Genomic DNA, 22396 nt, shown 5'->3' with positions numbered 1-22396 from the left:
CGTTTTTATTCTTATTTTTTTTTTTTTGGGGGGGGGGGGGGTATACCTACACATTTGCTAGTTATTCGTTCCTAGACAGGAGATATCATATAATATAGAGAGAACGTCAGTGACATGCTATACATGTAAAATGTAAGACCAGATCTATGAATGGCAAAACACATTCTGACGGAACAGACGAAATTAGTCGATTGTACAAATGCAAAGACGCTGTTGTGTCTTATACGAAATTTGCCTCTGTCCATCATAGGTATAGCCTAAAACATATTTTACCTTTGGTTAAGAAACGCACGAATTGTTCCTTACATTTGATGAATAAGAAATTTATCCTGGTAACATAGATGCAGTTATATTACAATATGTCTGATCATTTTACCAACATGTTTCATCATAATTATTATGTGTTTACATTAATACAACGTTTATAGTAGTTTATGTCGTAGCATTGGTAAATTCATCCACTCTCTTACATTCATGAATATTCCTGAAAGAAACGACATATTGTAGTCCATTTATTGGAAACATATAAACATGCAAATAATTGGTAGCATAACTGCTAAAACGGTAATGCTGGGTACAGCAGCAGCGTTTGTACCATCAGGTGCCATGTCAGTTATAAGCTCAGATGGTATCATGACCCAAAAAGTGTTGAAACTCTGGACTACCGTAGCGCTAAAATAGAAAAAAAATAAAGACTTGACCATAATGTGTTATTCATTGTTTGGGGTTGGGGTTTGAGGGAGTGAGTCTGTGGATTCCCTAACATTTAATCCCTCTGTATTGCACTCTTTTTCATCATGGGATCTCCCACGTTATAAGGCGTATATTCGTAATCAACAACTTCTTTGCTGATGGTTTTGGTCTCTAATAACTCGTGTTTGTTAGTGTCTGAATATGTACGAAAAAGTTTATATCACTTGATATACATTTGGCGTTCTACTTTTCTACATTTGCCTTATGTTATGAACTATTCTAGACGTCTTTGTTCTTTTTTTTTGCTAGTATATGTTTTTACCTCCGGTTAATAGAAAGTACCTATATTGTGATCCCCTTGTTCATCAGTCCATCCGTACACTTTTCGTTAACAATTATGTCAGTTTCAATGGTTTTAATTTAGGGAATTCTCAGATATTAAGTATATTGCTTTTGCGTGATGAATTTAACATGCCCCCTTCCCATGTTCCCCACTTATATCTTCGTGTCGAGTGGAGGTAATGTACAGCTTTTTGTGTATCGAATTGTTTACTACGAATAGCGAAAAACTTACTTATCGTTTATCTAATATTTTAATCTTTAAATATATGCATTAGCATTTAAGTTTGGTTCTTCCTCTTCCTAAAAACCAGGAAGAGGGTGATTCATCATATCTTACGATAATCAATGATACTGTATAAATATATTTGCTAGGTCCTAAGTTCAATTCTTTCTATGCCTATGGTATGTATAGACTGGTCATAGTGTAATAAATTCTTGCGGGAAATTTCTTGCACTTTTTCTTTAGTTGAATATAACCAAAATTAAGTGTTATTATCTCCTGTGCGCAACTTTTCATTTGCACTTTTATCTTTGAATACAGTTTCTATGAGGCTTACTGAAAAATTTCCAATCAAAACATATTTGGGATTTTATATACATTTTTAAATATTATCTGAATGGTTAAAATGTACTTTCCCGTACTTTGTCTATAGTAGAACATGATGCTTTTTTTTAGATCAGCACTTATATTTCTCAATACAGCTTCTATGGGGTCTACAGAAGGATTTCAATAAAAATATTTGGGATTAAGAAATGCATGAACCATCCATTATAAGCTGTGCCTGGTAATGAGGCAGAAATATACTCAAATACTTTCACTTGAAACCCTTTATGAGGAACTGTATATAGTTAAAACCTACTAGTTTTTCAGTTAAATGTTTAGTGTTTTTGTCATTACGTTATTATTATATGCTCTTCAATTATTCTAACAACCAAACTGAAGGCTAAAAGTACTCACTAAATTGTAATATTTCCTTGTGATGTTCTAGGTGCGTTGAATTCAAATGAAACCATCGATTTATCAGTTGCTTCAGTGTGGGTAACGGCGTCGTTCTGGGGAGGAATTAAAACATAATAATTTCACGGACTATTATCAAATCATTTATCATGACGAGCAAATTACCATTCATCGGTATCACATGGGTGCACCGCCATTTAAGTTCTTATAGCATGTTATTGATAGTGCATTTTATTTTATTTTATTAATTTTTGTGCTACTTGTTTTATTTGTTGTATATTTAGCGTTCCCTGTTTTATTTTTGCCAAGGATTTGCCTATGTTTGATAGCGTGCGAAGTTTGTGTTTCTGTAGTATTATCTGCTCTTCCAATAATTGTGTTTATGTAGACATTTGAGTTATCTAAGTATGCGATTTGAGTACTCGTTTTTTTTTGTTTTGTTTTGTTTTGTTTATTGTTATTTGTCTTTTTCTCTCGTGTTTTAGATGTGTATTTATATTTACTATTTGAGGCAAAACCTACCGTGGAAGAACACGTCCTGAACTGCGAATGGCTTTGTCCGGAAATATCAAACCCTGCTATGAGAGCTCCGTTCGAGTTTCGAGCCTGAATGAAGTAACCTTTAAATGGCGAAGCGGTTGTGTTCTCTATAGTCACTGAAAAGGCATGGCAAATTTAGAGGATTGTTTTCCTTACAAAGAGCAGCAAACATATGTACGTATATAATTTATATTTTCTGTTGTTCATAACAATAATTGCGCAAGTGCGAGCAGGGTTTTAGACTTACTTTGTTTTCAAAGCGAACTTATCATGCCATGTATGAATTTAATTATTTTGCACTCAAACGTATATAACGTGTTATATTGATATGCTCTCTGAAAATTAATTTGTTTCATAATGTTCCTTATTCTCGTTCTAGTCTTTAACTTGTTTTTCTTCAGAAATGGAGTCACATCTTGAGACTTTTTTCAATGATTATCAATTTATACGTTGATGTAAACTCAATAAAGTCTGGAGTCAATTAAACATAACTCAAAGTAAAAACAATATATCAAAAATATATATGGAAAAAGAAAGAATATTGTGAAAGGCAACAAGTGCACCAGCATATAACCTTAAACAAAAATAGTTATGTTTATTAATTATTGTTCAATTAAACATGATAACTGAATGGCTGTTATACAATCAGATGGAGCAGGAAACATTTAGTCATACACATAAACTTTACTTATTTAATCTAAAACGACCAATTTTGAAATGATGAAGGAAAACATAATTGATGGGTGTCAAATTAATATAAATTTCGGAGACCACGAAAAGTATGTACATTTTTTAAAAACACCTACTCTATTAATTGTATTAAGTTTCATGGTGCATTTAATTACCACGAATAAACTGGAAATAAATTCACTGCAATATTATAAAACAACATGAGCTTGAATAGTTTGCTGTAATGGACAATATATGTAAACAAATCAATATGTTTATTTGGCTATTATCATACTATACTACAACTAATATAGTTGCTACCAGAATAAAAGTTTACATATAAGTACTACTAACTATTTGTTAAAGGAGATTAGTACCACATAAAGATTTCTTTTGAAATTGACAACTACGAAGATATTTACTTTTAATCAAACGAGACTAAATGTCTTTACTATGATATTTATGTTAATGATGTTCATATTTGTATTTGAATGTGGTAAAGATTGTAGGGCCATTATAATCATTATAAGTCAGAATAAAACTAGTAAATAAGTAAATGTAGAAATTCGTTTTTAATTCGGAAACCAAACTATTTCAATACGAAACATAACAAAATAAAGTATATGACGGATTATATATATCCGAGAAATAAGAGAAATTAGTACGGCCTTTGGAAAAACTGAACTGTAACGCTAGCAAGAAACAAAAACAAAACAAAACAAAACAAAAACAACACAAAACAAACAAACAATCAAAAAAATAAAACAAATACACTTAACAATAAATGTCTTACACATTAATCAATGAATGAATGTTATCATTACCTTCGTTGACTACATACTTTAAACATTGAACATCTTGCATCAATCAATCGAATTGATTATAAAGTTTATTTGTTGTGCACTCAAAAAACAAACTAAATTTAACAAGAATATGTTGCAAATACACACCTCTAATTCTTTCTCCTCCATAATACGTATTATTACTGAGAACTATCGAATACGGTGCGGGGGTTGATTGTGCTGCTGCGGAGTTGTGCCTTGGGGTCATATCTTGACAAGCTGTTGGGGTTTGAGCGCCACTGCTTCTGGCATCCACAAAAGTACAAACCAACACCAAGATGAATACTTTTATAAAAGCCATGATTTCTGGAAGAGATAACAATATACTTTCCATTTATAATGATGGCGCTGTTTAGATAATTCATCGCTTGAGAGCGAAAACCATGTAAATTGGTGATATTTGGTGTTAGTAAAATCATTGAACAGTTTCCTGTTAAAAGATATACATTAAGGTTAAACATGCATTCATATTATAATGTCACATCAAAAATAATGTATAACTAAATTTCCGGAAGATCGGTCAAAATGTTACATATTCCATTTTAAGCCGTTTTAAACAATTTAGTATCATTTCAAGCAAACATGTGTAGGCTAACAATATTTTCGACTTCAAGAGTTGATATCGCCGTCACTCATTAGTTTTTTGCTCGAAACAGGCTCGTTTTATTAATCAGCTTTATGGGTGTTTTTCTGATTTTATGCTTGCAATTGTAAGGCATTATTAAAACGTTTGTGGTAAATTTCAAATGAAATATCTTAATGGACAACATAAACACAGAATTGGTCACTGTTATCTGTTTCCTTTCCAATATTTTTTAACCCCGGGTGTGACATTATATGAGCAATAGGAAAGCAGAGGATGGTCACCCTACCGGCGCACCTCGTCCGTTCATCGACTTTAAATGGAGTACAGGTTGTTTTTATGTATCTTATTTTTACCTATCTAGTCTTTATCCAGTCGAATTTTGGTGCTTTGAATACTCATTTACCAGAATACATGCTAAATAAAACACTTTTCACTTTTTATGATGAAAAACAATATTGTAGATATTTGGAAACTGTTAATTTTAAACAAGAAAAGCATTCATTTTTTTTTTTTTTTTTTTTTTTTTTTTTTTTTTTGCCTTGCAAACTATGTGCACGTTACTTTCCATATTTGTTTGGTCTACATTCGGCATTCCTCAATTGTTCAAATCAAAGAGAATATGATAGAATATATTTCTACATTGTGTTAATAAATACAAAACAAAATGAATGATGAACGTAACAACCTACCTGTTAAAGTCTCGTTTAAAGTTGTAATAGCAAAATTAGCAGTGACAAGGTTTTGTAGTGGATATGATCACTTACTTCAGGATACAATTTGTCATAATCTAAAGTACCTATGAGTCAAACTGACTTCAATCTCAATCCTGTTACGCAAAGGGGACAGTGAATCAATTGTTTAAATTATCTTTTGTTCATGTATTTGTGTACAAAAACATATAAAAAGAAGCATGATATTTATAATATTTGTTTTTGTTTCTATAATTATATATCGGATCAGCGAACTTCTCATTTGCTCATACGAACACCACGTCTAATTATACGTGTATTAATAAATCTTACTAAGTGTAAATACGAGTGAAGAAATTTTTGATTTGTGTTATAGAGCACTTATTAACCCCATAACCTACCTAATAAAGTATCAAATCAATGTTGCATTATTCAGCTCTGAGACAGCAAACATTGGGTCTCTAAAGTTGCTGTTTCCTGGTTTTCTAACGTTAAAAATGATATGGATGGTAATATATTTAGACTTATGTAAACATATGTCATTTTTGTAATCATGATTTTGAGCCGATTTTTTAAAGGAAAGCCCAATTTAATTTTGTATCATTCATTTTTTCCCTCCGATTTGGCTTTCTATTTCGATACTGTTGGTTTTGAGTCCTTTTTGGGTATACTCATTTTGAAACATGTACTTCCTAAGTATTTACTTTTGTGTCTGCTGATAGTTTACTCCTTTAAACACGAGCCAATCACACCGAAATTTGCCATATGTAAATGATTGATATTTTTATATAAATATGATCGCACTGTTAAAATACATTGTTTGGAAATTTGACAAGAATAAAAATTTTCTCAAGATCTAACGTTTTCAAATTAAGAACTATACCGTTTGGATCTATTTCCCCACACAATCACTAATTGATGTTCTTGCTCATAATGAGTCCATTGTCTGTCCGATAAGAGTAATCAGGGGTTAATACTCGACATTAAAAAAAAACAAACACAACAAATTAAATAAAATAACTAAAATAATACATACAAAATAACAAAAATAAATGAGCAACTCGGACTCCACTAAACAACGATAAAGTATGAATATGTAAGGAATCTCACAGTATTACTCTTTAAGAAATGTTTCTAATTTTTGAACAGGTTACTCGAAATAAGCTGGTTTGCGACAATTTACATTTATATAAGGTAACTGAGTATAACCTGTCAAAAAATGTTGAAACATTCCCTATAATTTAAGTAGAACGCCAACTAACAATCATGCAAAATGTGATACATGGTTGGAAAGCCTGCATATTTTTATTTTTAATATTTTTTTAAAATGCTTTAGTAAGCAGAAATTAACATTTTGTTTTTTTTTCATATAATCCGTGCTCATAGGAGATTAAACTTGTATAGAATGCACTGTAGAATTCTAAAGTAAGGGAAATAACTCTGTAAATGACACTCAAATACAATATAATCTATTACATTTTTCAGATTTTGCATGATTCTTACAAAGACAGCTACTTAATAATAATTCTGATGAATTACTGTATAGTTATTAATATTGGATTTGTAATCAGAACATTACTTTGTTTGGGGTACTTTGAATCACTGACTGTAGACCAATCGACGTTAATGACGTCATAGTACGCAACAGGGTTATACAAAATAAACTAGTCTGTCAAAGAGAACTTGCCAATTAGAAAACAAATTGTTACAAATTTTATTAAATAAAAGTAATATGAAACAGTTTTGTACTTGATTAATATTAACATCAGTTTTAGTTCTGAAGTCTAAATATTTTTACCTTATACGTGTAACGAAGTTATTTTTATTGTATATAGTTGCCCTGTTTGGTTCAACGCATATACTGCCGTCGTTTTAAAACAGTTTCTTTTTTTCTTTTCTTGATTAAATACATCATTTCAAAACGTGACAATGTTATGACAGTTAATAATTTCCGTCACCTAAAACATAATTCTCCGTAATCCTTACTAATCGGGACAAAAGTTGTTTCAAAACCGGAAAAAATAAAATTAATTCACTCGTTTATAAGGTACAATTTAAAGTACACGCATGTTTGTTTTAAAATAACATTTATTTGTTCGTTTATTTATTTATTTTTGTAAAGCGAAATGAAAAAAAAAAAAAAAAACGAAAACAACCCCCCCCCCAAAAAAAAACAAAAAAAAAACATCGAGGCATGGTAAGTTTTCGTTAGGTTTCTGTACATAACTTGTGGAAAGGGAGTCATATTGAAACACTCAAACAAGCAAATCCAACAATATTTTTCCATCAAACGTATAGATGTTTGAAAATTCTTACATTATGGAGATCCGTGAAAAATGATAGATATTTTTTTTATAATTTAATATTAAAATTTATAAATATTGTAATTTAAATAAAAGTCATTTTCATGACAAAGTAAGCATGTCTTCCCCATTTTACTGTCAATAAAAAATCTGTGTACCTTTTCTCCCCGTTTTTTCATAATACTAATTATTAAAAATTGTACATAATTATGCATTTAAGAACAGTCAGGTGGTAAAGATACTGGACAAGTCAGTTAATGGCGATTATCAACATCATCCCCGTCCCAAACCAATTAAACAAAATGACCAATGATTGAACTGGCTAATATGAACGTTTTGTATAGGACCCCGAAGAATGGAATTTTCAACCTGTTTACCTGTGGCAGCATTTTACATACTATTGCATACATTTTTTTTTCATCTCTCAACCTTCAAGCAATTCGTTAGGTTGATAATACTACACGTATACTTATGTTATTAAACCCCCATAAAAATGCAAAAATGAGTCAGCTTATTGTACACGATTGTGCTACCTCAATTACGTAAAAGAATGTTGTACCACAATGCAAACAAATATAGAGTTCTTTTCTCTTAAAACCAAGTATGACATGATCAACTCAACAAATACTACAAAAAAAGAACGTGCATTTTTATTTTGGTTCTGTCTCAGTTATATAGTTAGTTGTTTTATTTTTTTGGCGTGCGGTTATTGTGTTTCATTGTTTGTTATTTGTTAATTGACTCTCAATTTCCTCATTGGATTGGCTACTTCTAAATAAAAAAAAATATTTCTATCTCACGTAAATGTGCATGTTGTATTTTTTTTTTTTTTTTTTTATAAAACTTAAAACGCGTTCCAGCTAAGAATCATATATGTTGTGATTTATGGTGTGAAAGCCTGCATGTATTCATTTTTTGACATTTAAAAAAAAATGTTATAGTAAACAGAAATAAGCATGTGGTTTTCATATAATCCTTGTTCTTGGAAGATAAAGAATGTACTGCAGAATTAAAAATTAAGGAAAATAACTTTGTAAATGACACTAAAATACAAAAAAAATCTTTTCTATTTTAAATTTGAATTATCAGACAAATTGGAATGAATAGTTATACATTTCATCATATAGACCTATGAAGCAACTTCATAACAAAAATAAAAATGTGTAGCGTTGTTAGGGTGGTATCACATGCTACAGAATGTGCATGATTCGTACACACAATCGCACTTAAAAAACATGTTCTGTTGTGCATGCTATGTAAGATTAAACAGCCTTTTTTTGTTAATAATTAAACATTCAGAAGATAATATCTGGTGAACCTACCTTTTGCGCATCCCTAGTAAATAATTGTGTCAATTTTATTTTACATTCTCTTACGATTTAGCACAAACCTATCTTTTATTTTATTTATTGTTTTTATTTATAACTAGTGACTTTTGTATTGAATAATTTGTCATACAGATTTTTAAGTTTAAAATAAAAAACTAGTAGAAACCAACATTTTTCTCAGAACACAGTCTAATGATTGATTCGACTAAACACACATGCACGATTAAATTTTTTTTTTATTTAAAGTAAATACTTTAGAATTCATCTTAATTTACACACAGGAAGATAATTTAATTTGTTTTGATGATAACCAGTCTGATCTGTTTTTTCTAAGCATGCAAATTAAATTTACCGTTCAAGAAATACAAATCTTTACAGATAGTTGATCTTTTGGTGCGATATTTTCTTAGTTTAACATTACTAACTTGAAATGGTTTGACCTGGGTGAAAAGGGATTCGTTAAAAAGAAAAAAAACATAATTTTATTTTGTCTTAAGAGTTGAATTCATTTTTTACATGATAACTTGTGGTGTAATCTTGAACATTATCCTTGAGCACTTTAATCTACATCCATTTTTACACTTTTATCCTAAATGGATTAAACCAAATATTTTAAAAGAAAAAAAAGTTATTTGTATTGTAATTACTAACAGTTATGATTTTCCAGCAATGCTTAGCCTTTTATATCTACTTTTGGGTCTAATTGTCAATCTTTTTCCACTGTCTCGATAACTTCTCTCTTAATCTTTTTCTCCTCTTGTTTTCATTTACTAGTCGTTGCTGGTTTGAAATTTATTTGGATAATTGTTCTGAATTCAGCTGACCTTTGTCAATTGTTCCTGTAATCAAAGGCGTATTATAGGAGATCTGGCGTCAATTTCACAAAAAGTTGTAAGTGTAAAGTTGATCATAAGTAATGACGTCACAACATAAAATAGCATTGTTACGTCAAAACTTACGATCAATTTTACACTTACGATTTTTTGTGAAATTGACGCCAGACTTTTAATTGGATCGCCCTTCTTAGATTTCGGTTTACCACGGTGTAGTTCTGAAAATACTTATATCTATATTGTATGAATATGTTAAAAAAGACGTGGAAAAAATAAATCTTACACTCAAAATTAATTTTGAAATCTAAGGTTACGTGTGTGTATATACTTAGGGTGAATACTTTTTTAAGATAAAACTACCTGAAAGTAAAACATGTTTTCAACACACCCACTACAAGGTTAAATAATGTACGATGTTCCTATAAGCATGTAACACGTAAACATACAATCAAAGAATCACAAAAATAACAGTGTTAGGACGAAAATCGAGATATTTATCGGTGGTCGATTATACAAATGTATTGAAGGCCTTATGATAATAGTATGTACGATAAATTCTTTAGTATGGTTCTGTCTAAATAGGGTGATTCATCATATCTCAAGATAATCGACAAAATTGTTTAAATACATCTGTTACATCCTAAAAACAACTTTTCTATGTTAATTTCCTTTGATCTGATATGCATAGTGAAATCTTGATTATATGGTTAAAGTTCTAAAGGGAAAATTTTCCAAACTTTTCTGTAATATAATGTTTTCCAAATTTTAAGCTTTTACATATTTAGTGGAGCAATTTCATTTACATTTTTAATTTCGTTTCTATAAGGCCCACCGAAGGAATTCAAATTAAAAAATATCTGGGATTAAGACATGGAAGAATAGCTATTCATAAGCATTTGCGTGGGTTAAAGGCAGAGCCGCACTTAACACTTAATCAAAACTCAGTTTGTCAACATATCAACATCAGCCATCTTTAAGTCTAAGCTTTATAGCTATATATATATATGATCCCTTTATATATTCCTAATTAAAAAGCTTCCTATAGAATTTCAAATATTGAATCTTCTGCTGAGCAAGCCATCCATAAATACGTATGTTGTTAAAGCGCATTTTGATATAATAATTTCCCTTGATGGAGTACAAACTATTTTACATTAGATCTGAGATGGCATAGAATAATTTGATATGAATGAATTTTGAACAAAATTATCAGTCATTGAAATGAAAAGTAAGCAACTTGTAAAAGTAAAGGAAGTTCACTATAAAATTAGAATTTAGACTTTATGTTTTTATAGTTATCGTTATTATTAATTTTCTTTTGAAAACATCCAGCCATTATCATCATTAATATATTTACTTCTGTAACAATAATGTACCTAATCTGTGTCATGAAAGCTAAAAAGATAAAAGCAACTCAATGTTTTAGTATGAAAACAACGGGAATAGAGCCCAAGTAGTAGACACAACAGTGTTTTGGATAAAGCTATATTACCGTTCATCATAACTAAAACGATCCGAATATTTACTGTATTAAACGTATGGAAAGAGTAATCAAGGGAACCAAGATTATAGCGGTAATCAAAAGAATGTAATCCAGGGACAAAGACCAGTCATGGAAAACAGACATACACAACAAAGAACATAGAGTAATTAAAATCATACATACAGAGTAACAAAACCAAATGAACAACTCGGACTCCACTAAAAACTGGGAGCATGGACCAGGTGCACCGGTAGGGTAAGCGTCCTCTGCTTTCTAGAAACACCCGCCGAGTTGCTCATAAAAAGTCAAGTCCGGGGTAGACAAACGAGGAAAGGAAAACTATGACCCGTTGAATAAATACATATGAAATATACATGTTATATTCATGTTCTTGGTGTCCACACCAGTGAGTTGTCATCCCATGAGTGTGACATTTGTTTAAGGCTGAAATAAGGTTAAGTTACAATAAAATTTGAGCATCTTCGCTAAAGAGAACCCTGTATTATGTTTGTTTTTGTGTGTGCGTGTTTTTATTCTATTTGATTGTTTGCTTTTTTGTGCTTTGTAAGTTTGATCGTTTATGGTTTTTTTTTTTGTTTTTGTGTTTGTTCTATTTTTTGCTTTTCATTTATCACTCATCGTCTAACTAACAACTGTGCCTCTACCGCTGCTATTTGTGTCAATGTGTAATTTGTGTACTTGTTTTGTGTACTTAAATTTGAAAATTGAGATCCTCCTAATGGTCCAATTTGAGTTTTCACAATTGTCCAGCTTAGTTATAGGTCGTTTAAAATTACTCCGTAGATCGATTCCTAAGAAACTAATTTGAAGATATGTATGAATGATAAGAAGCGGATTTTCTACAAAGGATTCACTATTGTTTCCACTTGTTTGGCTAGGCCATCAAAAGTGGTGTAAATTTATAATATAGGTTCTTGTATTTTGAAACCTTACAGAAAAGAAATTGAAAAAAATCTTATACAAACCTTTGTGCTGCCGGCTTGGTTTTTCATATCATATAAAGTCTATGTATCATCGGTCCACGTTTTATTAAATGAATATTATGTAAACATTTGTTAATTTCTTCTTGATATCATATTTGTTCATGACAAAAACACAGTATTACATTTGCATTACGTCCACATATATATCATTTGTCTAAAATCACTTGAATGTGACCAGAATTTAGCATAACAAATGTTTATGAATATAAGATACTCTAAAAAAGCAGACATAGAGAGATAAAGATAAATGTAGTAGCATCAAGCCAACTACTGAATTCGAAATCCAAACTTACTGAACTTTAAGGAGGTAGACCTAAGGTAAGGGACATAACTCTTGCAATCAGTGATGCCTTAGCATCATTTTCAATTGCCAAATCCTATCAAGCTTTCATTTGAAATCAATTCAAGATACTTTGATGCATACATGAGATTGATGTAAAATACTGAACACTAATGTTCAAATGATTTGTAAGAGTTGTGTCCCTTACCGTAGGTCTATCTCCTTAAATGGGTCAATCGGAAGTGGGGAAAGTGAAATAATAAGAATTTAACGTTATGTTGAAGATGTGTTAATTTCAAACATGTATAAGTCGGGTTTACGATGGAGCATTTGAATGAAGAATGGGACATCGTGTAGGAAGGACTAGGATATTTGGGATTTTCCCCACTGAAAGACTACTACATTTTTATAAAAGGAAATATGGTGTTGGTACGGAAACTATAACTGAAAATTATTGACAAATCTCATCGACTTGTAACAGAGAAGTGAACAAAATCAGGTTAAAAGTGTATATAAAAAAGCATGTTTACCCCAAATAGAGATGAATTCAAATTTGTAAGAAAGGTTTTTAAACTTTAAATTAGACGTTGCCCTTTTTAAACCCTCACGGGATTAAATAAAATGTTTCATAAATGAATGTGGGAAAACATTTGGGGAGAAATGGAGAAAATATGTTCAAATTATCCATATAAAAATGGTAAAATGACTTCTATATTTATAACTACTACATTCAAAATCTCTTCGGCATTCATTCAATTGATTAAACTTTATATCAAGATTTGCCATCATTATTATGGAAGTTTTGTTAGATACAAGTTTGATGTCTTTGACTTTATAATTTAGGAAATGTAATAAAACTGGACAAATACAAACTGACATCGGTACTCGTAGTCAAATATAATATAATGTGTGATACGCCCAATGGTAAACATTTGGCAAGTCGTGTAGGTTAACATGTGTCCTTCTGTTATCGCATACAGAGTAATACACTGAGGAGTGGAATCATAACAGCTAAAATCGAGGGTAAGACAACATCAGCGGAATCAACAACTTCAGTAGGTGCCATGTCAATAATAACCTCAGATGGTATCATAACCCAAAATACTTCAAAACTCTGGACAACAGTTGCGCTAAAATGAAAGAAGAAGACATTGACAAGTCATGTATTTCGTATAGAAACTGAAAAAAAAAATAAAAGAAAGGAATCTAAAGAAAAAATACCTGGTTGTCATGGCTACCACTTTATATTTATATTCGTTAAGCTGGAGAAAGATCATAATTATAAACGTTAAATACAATATAATCCATACTTTACAAGTCATGCATGGCTGAAAGCATTGTTTATGTGTACAAAATGTACAATCTCCTTCGCAAACCTATAACTGCTTACTGATTTACTACGAATCACGCAGCTAACTTATTGGCCCTGCTATATAGAATGGGAATTCTCAGGGCATGAATAGTACTTATTACAAATCCGCGAAGTTATTTTATGTGTACTTTACTTATTTGCACTAGGGAGCAGGGTTTAGGACTGAGTGAGGTAGAGGTGTTAATAGGGCATTGAAATAATGAACACATCCTCTGTGCAGGTGATCGAAAAGAATGACTGGCGGTCATAGGAACAGAAATCAAGCTGTGTTTATTAAATAAACATATGTCCACATATGTGCATGTATAAAGACAAACCCCAAATAATAACAATAAAAAACACTGGTATCACAATTCCATCAGATAGGTCAAGCTTGAATAATGAAAAAAACATACCGTCTGGCGTTCGTTAATGTGAAATTTGCCGGTTTTGAGGCAAAAATTACACAAAAAATTATGGCGTTTTTATTGTTGGCGGATGCTAATTGATGCACTTAGTACTGAAGCCCATAGTAAATATTTTGCGGAATTTATTTTAGCTTCTGTTGATAAACTGCTAACATTCCCGAAATTAGCACACTGCCAAAATTACCCGCTATACGGTATAACCAAAGAATAGGAAAATTCCATCTAATATTTCATGTATTTATCATGCAAAGTACACACATCCTGAAAAACTATCAATCAACAATTTTGTGAAAATACCTATGAGGTATGGACGAATAACCATTGACGTCTGCACTGTTTTTCTACGTGTGTTAATGGAAACAAATATTATGTTTAATTCTAGTATTACGTCTCCCAAACGTCAAACTGTATATTACCTAATATATCTACTACTGGGCGATTCAGTACAAAAAGCGTCTTTTGACATATAAATTAGACAAGATAAGATTGTTGTAAAGGTATCAGCTACACTTCGAGTGCATGGTTAAAATGAGATTATTTAACATACACAATGTAACATATACAAGTACAAAATAAGCTAATGGGTTTCAGGGAGGTCGACCTAGGGTTAAGAACACAAATCATTTTGTTTGTCTTCAGCATTTAACATCAATTTCGTGTAAGAATCAAAGTGACTTGGACTGATTTCAATCTGTATCAAATGGAAGCTTAATGGCCTTTGGTGAAATTGAATGTAATACAAACATATCACTGATTTCAACTTATTTCCCTTACGCTAGGTTTACTTCCTGAAGAAGATGTTGTATAACAAAAATAAAAATATATTGCCTTTTTTAGGGTGCATCACATTTAATAACCTATAGTTCTAACTGATACATATTCAGTGTACATGTTAATAAGTATAAGAAAAAAGTACTTACTAAATCGTAATATTCTTTTTTGATGTCTTAGGTGCAATGAATTCAAAGGAGACCATATATTTTTCAGATGCTTCGGTATGGGTGACGGCATCATTCTAGAAAGGACGATAAAATAATGTTGTATATTGATGTTCACTTTTCATACACAATTGGTTACAGTTGCAAACTTTCTTTAACTTTGGAAGTGATTTGGGGCAATTCAATGACCTATAGCAAGAGTTATGATTGAAGTCTTTGAAGAAATAGTGACTACCATACAATGTATTCAACCACTATACGTGATCTATACTCGACGTCAGCTCGGCTACAACCATCAAAAATTAAATTTAAAAGGCTAACAAACATTTTTATTGTGACCTACATGTGTTTAAAATGTGAATTTAATTTGACACAATTGAAATTACGAAATAATATCTCCCTATGAAGTCAATCATCCGAAACTGTCGAGTTGGTAAATTTGAATGGCAATATTTACATTGTCAAAGTCGGCCATTTTCTTTCGGATGGGTTGCTACGGAGATGTTGTATATTTTATGCGGTTTGTCTAAAGACCAATGATTCTAGCATGCACTTCAATACCTTCGAGCTTCTCGGATGTGTCACCCGTTTGTTGCCTACGAATCCGATTTGGTGGGAAAGCAGATCTCCGAAATATGACGAACATTGTTTGTCAACAAAAAGGTCCTGTTAGAACCGAAATGGCGGATTTTGTAAAGAATTATTCCGTAAGGATTTTTAATGGCCGATGAAAGTGCAGAAACGTCCCATGAGTACCAACCACTGTTAAACGTAAGTCAATAAACACAATATGAGTTGTAAGAAAGACAACTCTAGTTCCGAATCGCAGATTTTACGAAAATAGAAATTCAAAACAATAACGAGCAACATCTGACGTCGATAATAGTTAAGATGGCCCAATACATTAATCTTTTTATTGAAATAACTAAGATATGATTTTTGTTCATGAATAATAGCAATCTCTGCCCAACCATAACGCATTAATGTACTTATTCACAAGAAAAACTACATACCATTTTAAAAAAAAACAACGACCTTCTTAAATATAATTATTGCTGATTAAGAGAGAAATGACAAAGGTATCATGAATTATTTCAACAACATTGAGCAATCGTTGCCTTAACGTATTCATTTCATTTCTTTTTATCGATATTTGTGTATAAACTTACAATTTGTAGTATTATTGGCAAGTAGTTGTAGGCGCATTTACCGTACTTAACGTAACGCATTTTTATTTAAGTAGGACTGCATTTAAGAATCATGCGAAATGTAATTCGCGATTGAAATGTCTACATATTTTTATTTTTGATATTGTTTTAAACATTAAACAAAGCAAAAGTTTACATGTGTTTTTTTTAACTTTTTATAAGAGATATGAATTATATAGAATATACCATAGAATTTAAAATTAAGGGAGACAACTCTGTAAATGATACACAAATACAGTAGAACCAATAGATTTGGCAATGTGAATTAACCATAAAAGAAGACAGATTGAAAAGAATGATTATACATTTCATCCTTCTTTTTGCTTTTCTTCCAAATCATACTCATTTTGAAGTATCAACTCTTACTAAAAATGTATATCAAATCATACCTTAGTTGTACATGTCCTAAACTGCGAGTTACTTTGTCCACTAGTATCGAACCCGGCTATGATACCTCCATCTGAGTTACGAGCTTGGATGAAATAACCTTTAAACATCTCAGAGGTACTGTTCTCTAGAGTAACTGGAGAGGCATAAACAAAACAATCAAAAGTTGCTATTCTTTTCGATTCAACTATTCTTCGTTCAAATGAAGCAAATAGTTTCGAAACATGTATGCAACACTTTTGGTAATAATAGAAAAGGCATAACTTACGTATGTAGTTCTTTCAACATGAAAAATATCTTAATTGTTGAAAGAAATACATTAGGATTGTCTTTCTTTTACCACAAAAACTAAAATTGAAGTTAAACTGAAATTCTAAAATAAAACCACAGTCAATTCAGCAGTTATATTTAAAGTCCAGTATGCCACGTTTCATGTATTTAATTTGTTTAACGGATTCTACTTTGTTTTGTGTACAAATTGGGACTCATCTTGAGACTTGAACGTATGAATATTATATAAAATTCCACCTTCGCTAGCCAATAGTTCCAGTCCTGTCCCAATTCCTTCACACTTTGGTGTATACAATTTGATGCAATCAAGCAACATAAAATAAAAATAAAACAAAAACTTGGACTTAACCGTTTGGTTAAGGGTTCAGTAATATATTTTTCTCAAAAAAGAGACACAAAACTTCGTCACAAGTACCCACCTCAAAAATTATAATATGATAATAGTACTACTAGATATTTTCAGTAGAGCTATTTCTTGTCAAATCACTCTAAAGACAACAAATATTCCCTCAGTCATACCTCTCTCCTCACAAAATAGAAAGAGAAAAATGTTATTTAAGAAATAATTCCTGGATGCCTGGCTTTATGCTTTTAAAAATATGGGTAGACACTGTGTGTGTCCATATTTTCCTTTCACTTTCGTTTACCCTAGACTTGACTTTTTATGAGCAACTCGGCGGGTATTTCTAGAAAAGCAGAGGACGTTTACCATACCGGTGCACCTGGTCCATGCTCCCAGTTTTTAGTGGAGTCCGAGTTGTTCATTTGCTTTTGTTACTCTGTATGTATGATTTTAGTTACTCTCTGTTCTTTGTTGTGTATGTCTGTTTTCCATGTCTGGTCTTTGTCCCTGGATTACATTCTTTTGATTACCGCTATACCCTTGGTTCCCTTGATTACTCCTTCATCAAGCAAAAACTACGTGTAAAATATTGACAAATACAATGTCTACCCACGTTGATATAAGCATTAAGCGCGGCATTCAGGAATGTATATTACCAAGTTAATTTTATGGCGTATTTGTATGGTGTTTGATTTTTGACCGTACATTTTAGGGGATATTTGAGGCCTTATACTAAAACTAAAACTTAAAACTAGTTTAACCTAATCAGAGACATGTACCTGTCGACAGCCATATGTTGGTTTTTATTGTGTTTTCGTTTTGTTATTTAATTTCATAGTTCATTTTGAAGAAGTGTCATCGTTCCGTTATCTTAACACTTTTGTTGTTGGTGCCTTTCCTGGCTTACCTAAAGGTGTGTTTACACTTGTTGACGACCTTTTAGTGATCTCTGAAAGTATGTACTATTTTTATACACGGAAAACGATGGAGCATTTGTTGCGTTTTGCCATATCGCTTATTATTATTTATAATTTGGCAAACGCGTCAATTTTATCAGTCAGACGTCTCTTTCGGAAAGGTAAATAGTTTGCTCTTCTAATTATGTCTAGTTAAGTAAGGTTTATGACTAAAAGACAAAAGTTGAACCACATTTACAAATAAATCAACCATGCAACGGAATCGACTCATGACGTAGCAACACATGACGTAAATATATGTCATTCGATCATAGTGGAAATGCCCCGCTAGGTCACTGATCTTAGTAAACAAATTAACAAGTTCCGGCCCTTGGGTCGTATGTTCAGCATATGTGATATGTTCAGCTTGATTCCAAATGAACATATCATTCTATGTATTAGCCGGCACCGTCATTTAACATGCGTCATACAAACGATATTTTTGATCACTTTCAATGCAAATGGGGTTTTCCGGTTCCCTAGTTTATTTGTCTCCTCTTTACCATAAACTTATAATTTAAATGCAAATAAATTAAAATTAAACCAATCTTTAGCGGTGATGCCAGTTGTGAAGCCATATGTATTTGTTTACCTTTCCATACAACACAATTTATATCTTCTTTAACGCATGAGTGTCGATAGAACAGCCTAACAGTTTGACCAAAATACTTTATATCTGTGTGTTTTTAAGTAGTATGCTAAATTCGTAATAAAATAGAAGCGATTTGTATAAGAAATATTATTTGGTTTGTCCTTTTAAAATAAAATTAGTGAACGATTAAAATCAATGAATGCAATATAAAGTGACTGATTCATTATCAATTGAATTGATTGATCAATTGCAAGCAGGGTATTACGCTATTTGGAGACATCGGTAGTTTAATAAGCAAACGTGTCTCGCCATGTTAGAAATACATTCATTCACTGAAAGCGAAACGCAGAAATATACAATTAAAAAGCATTGCTGTCATTCACCTTTTATTCTTTCCCCACCATAATAGGTATTGTTACTTAAGACTATCTTGTACGGTGCAGAAGAATTTTGTGCCCTTGTGTTATGACCTGGGGTCATGGTTGAACAAGCCGCTGTAGGAGCTCCATCTCTCTTTCCATCCACAAACGTCAAAGCCAGAACGAAGGTAAGCACTTTTAGGTATTCCATTAGTACTGAAAGATAATTGTATTTTGTTTTGAATTAATAACATCACTTTCAAGGTGAAAGTAAAATTGTCACTGTGAGTCTGTTTATATGGAACAGAACCATGTAATTTGACCATAATGTGAATTTTTGACCGACCGTTGTTATATATTTATTATTATTGGTAGTTTGTTTTGAAAAATAAAAAAGCTCGAGGTCGACGAATGCGTACAGAAATAAAGTAAAACAAACATTGCCAAAATGTATTAAGTTTCTTATTGATACATATTAATTCATATATCAGGCAATGTTCAATGACTATTTGAAAAAATAAACTAAAATTTTGTTACTTTTACGAGATGATACATATATAAATTAGTTTAATCAATAAAATCTATACAAAAATCCGTATCTTTTGTTTTGTATAAAAATCAGTCAAACCTTTTAAGAGTGAGATCATCTCAAACATTACTTGCAGTTTAAACTCAAAATGTCCAAAAGTTCGTGATTAAAACTATTTGACATTTTTAAACAGAAATAGTCAGTATATACAACAAGACCCGACTGATCTTGTTCGTCGTTTCACAACAGTTTTCTCAAGAGTTGTTTTTATGTTTCACTGGTTTCATCAAAATTCGGCGTATGACACAATTTCACAGTTATGTTATAGTTTTTGTTAAATGTATTTTCAATTAGTTATTTTATACAAGATGAGTAAAGAGACAATATGATTTAAGGTAGATAATTCATCTAAAACATTACAGTGAATAGACAAACTTTAAATTTCAATGTGGAAAAAAATACATGTACGTCCCAGAACTTGATTACGAGATTGTCCCTAAAATAATGAAAGATATAAAAAATCATTTACGCTACAAACCTCATTTCAATATTTATTTACGGCGACCTTTGCCGTAGGGGATTTAATGTTTGTATTCCTTTAGTCAATCTTTCCGTTAGTAGTTAATCAGTCTGGCAAATCAGTTTAACGCACGTTTTCATCATGCATTCATGATATATAGAAAATTGCTTTACATGATAAATAATTTTGTTCCTGTCCGTTAATGTTTTGCTGGGTAATGGCTTAGAAAACCAAGCAGACTATGTTATCTGCATATTTCATTGATAAATCATGCATTAAGTTCGCAATATGTTCTCTTCAGGATATTTATCGTTTGAAAGAGGACTCTGTATTACTATGCAATACTAAGGAATGCTTCTTTTAATAAATAAAAAGTTATTGATATAATTAGATCATCAGTGCTAAAATTGCTTACTTTACATGTAGTAACTGATTTCTATTGACTTAGATGTACATATGTCTTGAAAACAATATATAACATATGTTTTAGTGTACTTTTTTACTGTACAAATAACTAGTATATAATGGTAATTAGTTATGAATTCATCGAACATTGATTATTTAAGGTTAAGATTTTAGAAAGTTCAAAAACAATAAATTAAATTGAGAACACAGAGATAAAAAGTATAGTTAAATTCAAGGTAACAACAAAATTTCCGAACACTAATCCGATCCATAATCAAGTCATAATAAATTTGGCATAATAGATATTACAACACCGGAGCAGCTGGTAACGCAATGATCCTGCTGGGTACAGGTATTTCAAAGGAAATGGTGGATTAAATTTAGGATTACCAGCGCACAGTAACAGAAACAATGAATTTTCGTGTATTTGAAAACAGAAACCAGTGTTTCTGTGGGCTTTCAGTTTGCATAAGCAAATGACTATAAGACATAAAGAAAGCTATATGCATATAACCACTTGTTCTGGTATGTGTAAATAGAGGTTAATCAATCTGTAAGACATGTTTATTATGCCATTTACTTATCGACTCATCGAAAGGCATATAAATAATGGATAAATATAATAACATACCTGTTAGTTGTATAAAGTACAGAATCAGCAGAAGTAATACTTTGAAGTGGGATTAACCACCAATTTCAGGATGCAGTTTGTAGTTATTTAAGTAACTACGACTCAAAATGTGCTGTCTCCCAAATAAGGTTTCGAATCGATGCTTAAATTTACCTTTTGTTAGTGTAAATGCATTCGAATGAAAAAGAATGTACACATGCAATACACAACTTCGTAATATGATACATTCAAAGTTTCCTCTTTATTGTTAAATGTATTCGAGGCATTTACTTCATCGGGTCATTTTACGTACATTGTATTACTAGATATTATCTAAACTATTCGCAGTTTTAAAAATGTACATACAGAGAAATGTTGAATATTTTTGTCATGGTGTGCACTTAGAAGACAACTTCCGGCGACTCAATTGCTTTCCATAAGGCACGTATATCGTGTCATTATTATTTATTTGTCTCAAAGACGGATAACTAGAGTTTTAAATTTGCTGTATTCCTGTTTTGTTGTCACTTTTTATTTACCGACAACATAAAAAAGCGCATGCGACAACAATATGCTCCATGTGTTACGAGAAAAAACAAATAGTAAAATGTTGTATTATGAATTCATCTAATCATAGTGGTATTTTGTCTCCATAGGTGGTCTCCTTCCTTTCATACATTTCTTGGACTTCATCACATCAGAATCAAACTCTATTCTATACCTCTTAATCTACTACACTCCCATTACAAAACAAGTCTTGACACTTCTGTTTCTGAACCTACCTCATCATTATACAGACTTGTTGCCATCATTTTGTATATTGGTTTCCACAGACTCTTTAAACCAGTTTGTGTGAAAAGTCAAGATGAAGAACAACGATCATTTCTGCCACTACCCTTTGTCAACAAAGTTATAGATGCAATTAATTT

General features: G+C 31.4%; 2 protein-coding genes across 2 annotated transcripts; both read right to left on the bottom strand.

The window, feature by feature from the left end:
- Nucleotides 1–499: 499 nt before the first annotated feature.
- LOC148601140 (putative defense protein 3) lies at nucleotides 500–5475 on the bottom strand. Its single transcript, XM_088555447.1, has 5 exons — nucleotides 5320–5475; nucleotides 4153–4350; nucleotides 2516–2649; nucleotides 1994–2088; nucleotides 500–672 (listed from the first exon to the last, which is right to left on the bottom strand). Exons 2-5 carry the CDS (start codon nucleotides 4343–4345, stop codon nucleotides 513–515), a joined length of 582 nt encoding a protein of 193 aa, XP_088411573.1. The 5' UTR covers nucleotides 4346–4350; nucleotides 5320–5475; the 3' UTR covers nucleotides 500–512.
- Nucleotides 5476–12296: 6821 nt separating this feature from the next.
- LOC148601139 (putative defense protein 3) lies at nucleotides 12297–21701 on the bottom strand. The gene is made up of 5 exons (XM_088555603.1): nucleotides 21489–21701; nucleotides 19428–19619; nucleotides 16865–16998; nucleotides 15250–15344; nucleotides 12297–13680 (listed from the first exon to the last, which is right to left on the bottom strand). The coding sequence occupies exons 2-5, from the start codon at nucleotides 19612–19614 to the stop codon at nucleotides 13518–13520; spliced, it is 579 nt and encodes a 192-aa protein (XP_088411729.1). The 5' UTR covers nucleotides 19615–19619; nucleotides 21489–21701; the 3' UTR covers nucleotides 12297–13517.
- Between the last annotated feature and the right edge of the window lie 695 nt (nucleotides 21702–22396).

This window comes from Perna viridis, chromosome 12, assembly GCF_037379345.1.
Source record: "Perna viridis isolate PV_CMFRI_1.1 ecotype Kerala chromosome 12, ASM3737934v1, whole genome shotgun sequence".
NCBI lineage: Eukaryota > Metazoa > Mollusca > Bivalvia > Mytilida > Mytilidae > Perna > Perna viridis.
Note: the sequence above shows the minus strand (reverse complement) of the source record. Positions and strands in the feature narration are given on the sequence as shown.

Bases quoted from the DNA above. Each gene is read 5' to 3' on its own strand.
- LOC148601140 (XM_088555447.1), bottom strand. From the start codon at position 4,345: ATGGCTTTTATAAAAGTATTCATCTTGGTGTTGGTTTGTACTTTTGTG. The intron at 2,650-4,152 runs GTGTGTATTTGC...ATGCCTTTTCAG, and splicing joins TGGAGGAGAAAGAATTAGAG to TGACTATAGAGAACACAACC. The intron at 2,089-2,515 runs GTAGGTTTTGCC...ATTCCTCCCCAG, and splicing joins TCAGGACGTGTTCTTCCACG to AACGACGCCGTTACCCACAC.
- LOC148601139 (XM_088555603.1), bottom strand. From the start codon at position 19,614: ATGGAATACCTAAAAGTGCTTACCTTCGTTCTGGCTTTGACGTTTGTG. The intron at 16,999-19,427 runs GTGAATGACAGC...ATGCCTCTCCAG, and splicing joins TGGTGGGGAAAGAATAAAAG to TTACTCTAGAGAACAGTACC. The intron at 13,681-15,249 runs GTAAGTACTTTT...CTTTCATTTTAG, and splicing joins AAAAAGAATATTACGATTTA to CGCAACTGTTGTCCAGAGTT.